Source organism: Argentina silus (assembly GCF_951799395.1).
Source record: "Argentina silus genome assembly, chromosome: 5".
NCBI lineage: Eukaryota > Metazoa > Chordata > Actinopteri > Argentiniformes > Argentinidae > Argentina > Argentina silus.
In genome coordinates this window covers 21598507-21608506 of record NC_139659.1, presented here as the reverse complement: position 1 = coordinate 21608506, position 10000 = coordinate 21598507, and the positions used below count along the sequence as shown (strand labels likewise).

At 47.1% G+C, this 10000-nt stretch overlaps 1 protein-coding gene across 1 annotated transcript in view; it reads right to left on the bottom strand.

The window, feature by feature from the left end:
- LOC310805223 (A disintegrin and metalloproteinase with thrombospondin motifs 19-like) overlaps window positions 1-10000 on the bottom strand; it is a gene marked incomplete at both ends in the record, with an annotated part of 62403 nt that overhangs the window by 26780 nt on the left and 25623 nt on the right. Inside the window, 3 exon segments of the mRNA XM_083670805.1 lie at window positions 2440-2541; window positions 5920-6070; window positions 6430-6570. Coding sequence (XP_083526931.1) covers window positions 2440-2541; window positions 5920-6070; window positions 6430-6570 — 394 coding nt within the window.

Below are 10000 nucleotides of genomic sequence, written 5' to 3'. Positions count from 1 at the left end.
CACACACACACACACACACACAAAGCCAGTCTGTCACAGTTCCACATGATTTAGAATCCTGTGGACTTGTGGTGCAGTGCTCTGTATCATGTCCCCTGTCAGCGTGGATACACACACATGCACACACACCACACACGCACGCACACACACGCACACACACACACACACACACACACACACAGGGACAAAGGACGGACTGATGCTGGGCCAGGTTGCTGTGAGGAGCTACAGCTGGTCTGACACTCTGACACACACAAACACACACACGCACGCACTCACACACACACACACACACACACACACACACACACACACACACACACACACACGAGCAGATCCACAGGCTGTTTCCTATCTGCCTGTTTATACTATCCTCAGAGAGGAAGGCTGGAACAGATGAGTTCATATGTGAGAGGTGTAGAGGACATGATTCTGCACAGCTCCAGGACTGGGACTAGAGGTTACCATGATTCTCAAATCATGTTTCATATCTGGGACTAGAGGTTACCATGATTCTCAAATCATGTTTCATATCAGAGTGATGTCTCTGTGACTGGGGGGTTGAGGTGATTCCTAAATCATGTTTCATATCAGAGTGATGTCTCTGTGACTGGGGGGTTGAGGTGATTCCTAAATCATGTTTCATATCAGAGTGATGTCTCTGTGACTGGGGGGTTGAGGTGATTCCTAAATCATGTTTCATATCAGAGTGATGTCTCTGTGACTGGGGGGTTGAGGTGATTCCAAAATCATGTTTCATATCAGAGTGATGTCTCTGTGACTGGGGGTTGAGGTGATTCCTAAATCATGTTTCATATCAGAGTGATGTCTCTGTGACTGGGGGTTGAGGTGATTCTCAAATCATGTTTCATATCGCAGTGATGTCTCTGGGACTAGAGGTTACCATGATTCTCAAATCATGTTTCATATCAGAGTGATGTCTCTGTGACTGGGAGGTTACCATGATTCTCAAATCATGTTTCATATCAGACTGATGTCTCTGTGACTGGGAGGTTACCATGATTCTCAAATCATGTTTCATATCAGAGTGATGTCTCTGGGACTAGAGGTTACCATGATTCTCAAATCATGTTTCATATCAGAGTGATGTCTCTGTGACTGGGAGGTTACCATGATTCTCAAATCATGTTTCATATCAGAGTGATGTCTCTGGGACTAGAGGTTACCATGATTCTCAAATCATGTTTCATATCAGAGTGATGTCTCTGTGACTGGGAGGTTACCATGATTCTCAAATCATGTTTCATATCGCAGTGATGTCTCTGGGACTAGAGATTACCATGATTCTCAAATCATGTTTCATATCGCAGTGATGTCTCTGGGACTAGAGATTACCATGATTCTCAAATCATGTTTCATATCGCAGTGATGTCTCTGGGACTAGAGGTTACCATGATTCTCAAATCATGTTTCATATCAGAGTGATGTCTCTGTGACTGGGGGTTACCATGATTCTCAAATCATGTTTCATATCTGGGACTAGAGGTTACCATGATTCTCAAATCATGTTTCATATCAGAGTGATGTCTCTGTGACTGAGGGTTGAAGTGATTCTCAAATCATGTTTCATAGAGGAGTGATGTCTCTGTGACTGGGGGTTACCATGATTCTCAAATCATGCTTAATATCAGAGTGATGTCTCTGGGACTAGAGATTACCATGATTCTCAAATCATGTTTCATATCAGAGTGATGTCTCTGGGAGCATGGGTTACCATGATTCTCAAATCATGTTTCATATCAGAGTGATGTCTCTGTGACTGGGAGGTTGAGGTGATTCTCAAATCACGTTTCATATCGCAGTGATGTCTCTGTGACTGGGAGGTTGAGGTGATTCTCAAATCATGTTTCATATCGGAGTGATGCCTCTTTAAAGGGGAGATGCTCAAGTGAGAGTTGCGCCACATCGTAACCAGGCCTGACTCATCCAAATTCTTCTGAATGTAATCCAGTTATCATGGGAAAGACTCTGTGCCAGAGGGGCATTGTCTCGTTTATTACATTAGATTGTTTGGTTCTAGCAACAAGTAGTCCGTTTCTTACCTCTCCTCTGACAATAAAACCTAATGCAAATCAGATGAGGAGGCATGAAAAGACCAGTGTTGCTCAATGACCTCCACGTCTTCTATGGCGATCCCTTGGGAGGAGCCCCTACCCCGAAATCCGATCCTTCATCTTAACCCCTAACCCTAATCTTAACCCTCAACCTTAACCGAACCCCAATCTGAACCCTGAACTTGACTGGTTTTTAAATCTCAGCCTCGATGAGGTGATGTCGAGAGTCGGGTGGTCCCGAGCAACCCACTTAGCATCTGCCTGTCTTCCTTCACCCACCTGGCACGTTTCTCTCTCTCTCTCTCTCTCTCTCTCTCTCTCTCTCTCTCTCTCCCTCTCTCTTTCTCCCTCTCTCTCCACTCACCTTGCCCGTGTCACACTCGGTCCCGTCCATAGGAGGGTCCAGCTTGGTCTTACAGTCCTTCTCCCCGTCCACACGACACCACAGACCTGAACACATCACATACTGACACACATACACACACACACACACACACACACACACACACACACACACACAAACACACACACACAAACACACACACACACACACACACACAAACACACACACACAAACACACACACACACACACAAAGACAAGGCCTTACTTGGGTGGCACACACAGAAACAGATATCACACAGTGGAGGCTGGTGGAGGTAGAAATCGGAGGACGGGCTCATTGTAATGCATGGAATGTAATAAGGAGTTGTATTAAGCACATGTGGTATCAACGTGTGTCATCCCGTTCCATGCATTACAATGAGCCCGTCCTCCAATTTCTACCTCCACCAGCCTCCCCTGGTATCACAAGGGTGGCACATGGACACACTGGGCAGTATAAAAGTGGCACAGGGACACAGAGACACAGAGAGAGACTAGGCTCTCAACAGATGGAACACAGCAGGGGAGGCTGGCGTAGGTAGAAATCAGAGGACAAGCTCGTTATAATAAACACATGTTTAATACCATTCCTCATTCCATTCCATGCATGACAATGAGCCCGTCCTCCGATTTCTACCTCCACCAGCCTCCCCTGGAACACAGAGACACAGAGCATTATTTCTAGAAGGATAAAATGAGGGAACCCTTTATGAAAGATTTTATTTCCTCTCCCCCCTTACTTTGACAGCTCTGAGGCTTTCCAAGGACAGGACAGCACCAGAAACGATTTACACGTCAGTCTGAATCAGTCTTGGCACCTCCATTCTCTACGAGAGGATTCAGTGACCTCCACTCCATCGACTTTGATTTCATCTGTTGTGCTTTGGATTTCAGGACCATACTGTACTAAAAGAGCATAACCTCATACCACAGAAATATACCTATTCACGAGACTGAAATGTTGTCGGTCTAGCCTGCCAGGTTGCTATAGAAAATGAACCACGAAGGAATAGTCTTTTGAAGTATCTGTCTCACCCATAAGCCCCTACATCTGCTAGTTAGGAGTAGCAGGGGAGTAGCTTAGCTTAGCTCAGGCCAGAACACAAGGGAGTAGCTTAGCATAGCTCAGGTCAGAACACAGTGGAGTAGCTTAGCATAGCTCAGGCCAGAACACAGTGGAGTAGCTTAGCATAGCTCAGGCCAGAACACAGTGGAGTAGCTTAGCATATGTCAGGCCAGAATACAGCTTAGCATGGCTCATGCCAGAATACAGGGGAGTAGCTTAGCGTGGTTGGTAGCATAGATCAGGCCAGAACAGATAGAGCAGACAGAGTGCATTTGAACGGTTTAAGGGCAGGCTGGAGCGTTTGAAGCTCCCTCTCCCTGAAGGCTAGTTAAAGTGACATCTTCTCGTCATTTCTCACTCTCACTCTCTTTCCCACATAAACGACAAGAGGTGGAGGAGTGGAGGGGTGGAGGGGTGGAGGGTAGGAGGGGTGGAGGGGTCGGGGGGTTCAAAGGCCAGATGTAAGGCCCTTAATCTGAAACCACCTGTTGGTTGTGCATGTGTGTGTGTGTGTGTGTGTGTGTGTGTGTGTGTGTGTGTGTGTGTGTGTGTGTGTGTGTGTGTGTGTGTGTGTGTGTGTGTGTGTGTGTGTGTGTGTGTGCGCGCGCGCGTGTGTGTGTATGTGTGTGCTTCGGAGCTATAACTGTTGGGCTTAGGGAGGGACTTTAACCACAACCAGGTTTCAACCCCCCCCCCCCACCCCCCCTCCACACACACACACACACACACTCCTCCACGTATTTTAATGTACAAACATGGCATCCATACGCAACCCCAAACAACAACACAACTGTTTACTTTCCCACTCATTTTCCATTAGCACTTGACAACAATAAAAACAACACCTAGCGGGCATGAGCCAGGAAAAGCCTCACAAGGCCGTTAAAACAGGCGCAGGTTCTGTAGCTCCACCTACAGTACCGGTCAAAAGTTTGGACACACCTTCTCATTCAGTGGTTTTTCTTTATTTTCATTATTTTCTACATTGTAGATTGATATTGAAGACATCAAAACTGTGAAGGAACACGTATGGAATTATGTAGTAAACAAAAAAGTGTTAAACAAACCAGAATATGTTTTGTATTTTAGATTCTTCAAAGTAGCCACCTTTTGCTTTGATGACAGCTTTGCACACTCTTGGCAAGGTGTGTCCAAACTTTTGACTGGTACTGTGTGTAACCTTGAGGTGGATCTAACAGTATCGCGTCATCTCTCACACACACACACACACACACACACACACACACACACACACACACACACACACACACACACACACACACACGCACACAAATCGGCATTAGTAGAGTGTTTATGAACATAAACACAGGTTGCCATGACGCCTGATAAGCAGGTGTAATTAATTGTGTGGTTTTATGAGATAGGGAGAGCCCCCCAGGGTAGCAACCCCCCCACCCTGTCACAACTGTGTCAGCACCTTATCTGACTTGACGACGCACAGAGGAGACTCAGCTAGTTACTATCTCTGAAGTGGTTCACACACACACACACACACACACACACACACATGCACACACACGCACACACACGCACACGCACGCACGCACACACGCACGCACACACATATGCACGCACACACAAGACTCAGTTAGTTACTATCTCTGAAGTGGTTCACACACACACACACACACACACACACGCACACACACACACACACACACACGCATGCACGCACGCACACACAAGACTCAGTTAGTTACTATCTCTGAAGTGGTTCACACACACACACACACACACACACACACACACGCACACGCACACGCACACACACGCACACGCACACACACGCACAACACTCAGTTAGTTACTATCTCTGAAGTGATTCAAGCTGGAGACCAGAGATCTACTGGGTGCAGAGAGACGTCATCCATAACGTCTTTATCTCTGTGAGTTACTGCTTCAGTTGGTTATGGAAGCCATAACATTCCTGCTGATACCATACCCTGGAGACCCAGAGAGGAGAGTGCATATTTGTCGATATGTAGGGTTCTCAGAGTGATAGGAATCTGTTTCCTTCCTTAAGGGGAGGAGGGGGGTGGTGGTGGTGTGTGTGTGTGTGTGTGTGTGTGTGTGTGGGGGGGGGGGGGGGGGGGGGTTAGGGGGGTTGTAGACTGATGGACTTTGTTGATATCAGCATCTCCATTGACAAAAATATGCCTACTAGCTACCAGTGGCACCAGCGGGAGTAAGAGGCGGGTGAGTTTGTTTTAGACATTCCCATTTTAGACATTTCCCAACGAACTGTCCCGCTTCCCACAACGGTTCCAGAAACTGCTGTCTTGTGTTCCCGGGTGTCTCCAAGAGCCAAGTGATCAAGACATGTTTCGAGACTGTGTTTACCTGCCGAGCTGAAGCCGAGCTGAGCTGAGCGTACCTGCATGTTCTTGCAGTGCGCCGCGTTGGCTCCGAAGAGGATCTGGCACTGTTCGTCTGCCGTGTAGGCCATCCCCGGGAGCTTAGAGGGCAGGATCACCGAGTTCATACTCAGAGGGTCTGTCTGGAGCAGGCAGCTACTGGATTTGGACCTGAAACGCACACACACACACACACACACACACACGCACACAGACACGAACACACACAAACAGACACCGAACGCGCACACAGGTACGCACGGACACACCACCACACACACATACACAGGCATACACCAACACACATACACACGCACACACACACACACCGATACACATACACATACACACACGCGCACACACACACACACACACACACACACACACATACAGACACACACACACACACACACACACACACACACACACAACAGGTTGGTCTACTGAGGTCATTCTTATTTGCAATGACATTAGAATAAATGGAAACCTCTATTGCTGTGAAGAGCGAGAGGGGGAGGAGTCACGTTTACCTGAGGAACTTCTCCACGTCGTCACGGCTACAGACAGACCAGGAAACGTCCCCCAGGTTCTGACCTTTGACCCACTCCCCTGACATGATGTGGAGGCCATCAGCACATGACTGGTGGTCATTGTCGTGGCTCACGCCCATGCTGAGGACGCAGATAACACACACAGACGTAATCAACATGATCATTATCAACATGGTCATTATCAACATGGTCATTATCAACATGATCATTATCAACATGGTCATTATCAACATGGTCATTATCAACATGATCATTATCAACATGGTCATTATCAACATGGTCATTATCAACATGATCAGTATCAACATTATCAACATGATCATTATCAACATGATCATTATCAAATGGTCATTATCAACATGATCATCATCAACATGGTCATTATCAACATGATCATTATCAACATCAACATGATCCCCTGTGCTGCAGTTACAGAATTACAGACATTGTCATGCTTAGCATTACCAAACACATTACCAACATTACCAAACACATTACCAACATTACCAAACACATTACCAACATTATCAAACACATTACCAACATTACCAAACACATTGTCAACATTACCAAACACATTGTCAACACTACCAAACACATTACCAACATTACCAAACACATTACCGACATTACCAAACACATTACCAACACTACCAAACACATTACCAACATTACCAAACACATTACCAACACTACCAAACACATTACCAACATTACCAAACACATTACCAACATTACCAAACACATTACCAACATTACCAAACACATTGTCAACATTACCAAACACATTGTCAACACTACCAGACACTGTAGTAACTGTCCCACCAAGGTACTGATCCTTATTCCGCTCACTCCGTTGACCATGCAATTACCTGATTACTATGTAATAACATAGACAACAGTTACAGTAACAAGAGTTATTACAGTGTAATAACACTGCATAGGGACAGCTGAATACAAAGCGTCTACACTTCCACTGTGATTGAAACCAGGGGCCCTGGAGCGGCCCGGACACATTAGCGTGAAACCACCACCATGTGTCCTCACTGTCAACAACCGAGGCCATGGCGAACGCTGCACTCAACAACATGTAAACAAGTCAACAACCGAGTAGACAACCAAGTAAACAACGATGGGCGTTCACTCAGACACAGGGATGAATGCCCTCTTGATCCCAGTCGCTAGGGGCACCGAGTCAAGGATCATCTGGGATCGATTTGAAGCCGGCGAGGGTGGAGGGATGGAGAGAGAGGGAGGGAGGGAAGGGAAAAAGAGGAGGGAGAGATGGAGAGGGTAGAGGGAGGAGGGTAAGGGGGAGGGGGGAGGGAGAAGGGTAGCGAGGCGGAGAGGAGAGGGATAGAGAGAGAGGGAGGGAGGGGAGGGAAAAAGAGGAGGGAGAGATGGAGAGGGTAGAGGGAGGAGGGTAAGGGGGAGGGAGAAGGGTAGCGAGGCGGAGAGGAGAGGGATAGAGAGAGGGAGGGGAGGGAGAAAGAGGAGGGAGAGAGAGAGGAGGGTAGACAGAGGAGAGTAGGGGGAGGGAGAAAGGGGAGGGAGAGAGGGAGAGGAGGGTAGAGAGAGAAGGGTAGAGGGAGGGAGGGAGAGAGAAAGAGGAGGGAGAGAGGGAGAGGAAGGCAGGGAGAGGAGGGAGAGAGGGAGAGAGAAAGAGGAGGGAGAGGGAGAGAGAAAGAAGAGGGAGAGAGGGAGAGGAAGGTAGAGGGAGGTAGAAGGGTAGTGAGAGGGAGAGGAGAGGGGTGGAGGGAGGGAGGGTGGGTTTCCATTCGCCCGACTGAACAAAATGAAATCAAAGCAACCCTTTTCTCTCTAACACTGAATGCTGACAGAGACACATGTGCGCCTGAACTCTGAGTTCCAACAAGATTGACTGACATGGAGGCTACAGAGTGGAGGAGAAACCAAGATGGATGCCCCGCTCTTTTCACTACCCCCTAGTCGGTTATAGCATCATTTCACACTTCATAAAGCTACCAGAGAATGGCGCAGATTCAATCTACAGCCTCGTCCACAGCCTCCAAGCAGTCTAGAGAAATGTGTTTGAGATTAAAGATGAGGATGTGCTTCGAATTAAAAACCACTCACATGTCATTAGATAGGGTTTTATTACAGTTCTTGGCTCTCCTGTTCAACACAGATGAATGGGTATGGATAAGTAGATAAATAAGATAGCTTAACGATTGACAAACACTGTTAAAAGATCGAATTCCAGCGTTGTCTTTTTTTCAAACATTGTGAATGCATTCAAACATCTGTTTTAGGGGGGACATTAATTGATACATGTTAGGGTTATGAATGGACCAGGCTATGGTTCGTAGTCAGCTTCGACGCCCGAACGGAATATTCCTGCAACTCTGTGATGTTTTTTTGGATAGCTACTGGTATTTATTTACAACAGATTCATGCACATAAATCATCATACATCATATTCCGTCATAAAGAATCATTCATTTGGGATTTATTCCGAACACCCGATGTTCAGTCCACAGATGTCTGACTCTCCATGGCTATTTTAGGCTGGTTTTCCCGTCTGTTTCCTCTCCTGTTAGCAGTGTTTCCACAGGGCTGAGGGAGGAGATCTCAGGACTATTGTGACATCATCGCCCATCGCCCCAGTGGCTGCTGGGAAAACAACCCGCCGTGCATCATGGGTCAGTGACTAAGCCTTCCAGATGCTAGCCTGGTCTAGTTAGTCAGGGCTAAGCCTTCCAGATGCTAGCCTGGTCAGTCAGGACTAAGCCTTCCAGATGCTAGCCTGGTCAGTCAGGACTAAGCCTTCCAGATGCTAGCCTGGTCAGTCAGGACTAAGCCTTCCAGATGCTAGTCTGGTCAGTCAGGACTAAGCCTTCCAGATGCTAATCTATTCTAGCCAGGACTAAGCCTTCCAGATGCTAGCCTGGTCTAGTCAGGACTAAGCCTTCCAGATGCTAGTGTGTTCTTGTCAGGACTAAGCCTTCCAGATGCTAGTCTGGTCTATACAGGACTAAGCCTTCCAGAGAGGACATACTAAGCTTGGCCTTCTAGGCGCCTGCTAGCCTGCCCGGTCCATCTATTGTCCTCACCCAGCATTACTGAAGAGCAGGCAAAGAGATGAGAAGAGAGTTAGGAGAAAAACAATGAAACTCTGACTAACTTTTGCTCAAGAATAACGTTTATCCGCCGTCATCAGCTGCTGCAGCTAGCCGGACGACCAGTGTGAAGGAGTAGAGGAAGAGAGCGTCATCTCCACGTTCAGACGGAAGAGGATTTCTCGTCTCTCCGTGAGCCGTTTGCATACAAACAACACATCCAAACACAGCAGTCGGTTTGGCTGTTTAGAGAGCATTCCTCACTGCTGTGTTTATCATCTTAGTTAACGCTGTAAGACAAACCCAGGGCTTTAAAAGCACATGTCTGCTACGGGTCGTGTCTGCTACAGAAAACGTAGCCCTCAATGTTTCAACAAATTACCTTTTCTATGCGATCATCAACAGCCATCGCAAACACTGGTACTCTGCTCTGTAGCTATCCGCACACTGCTAAGAGGCATCATGTCTGC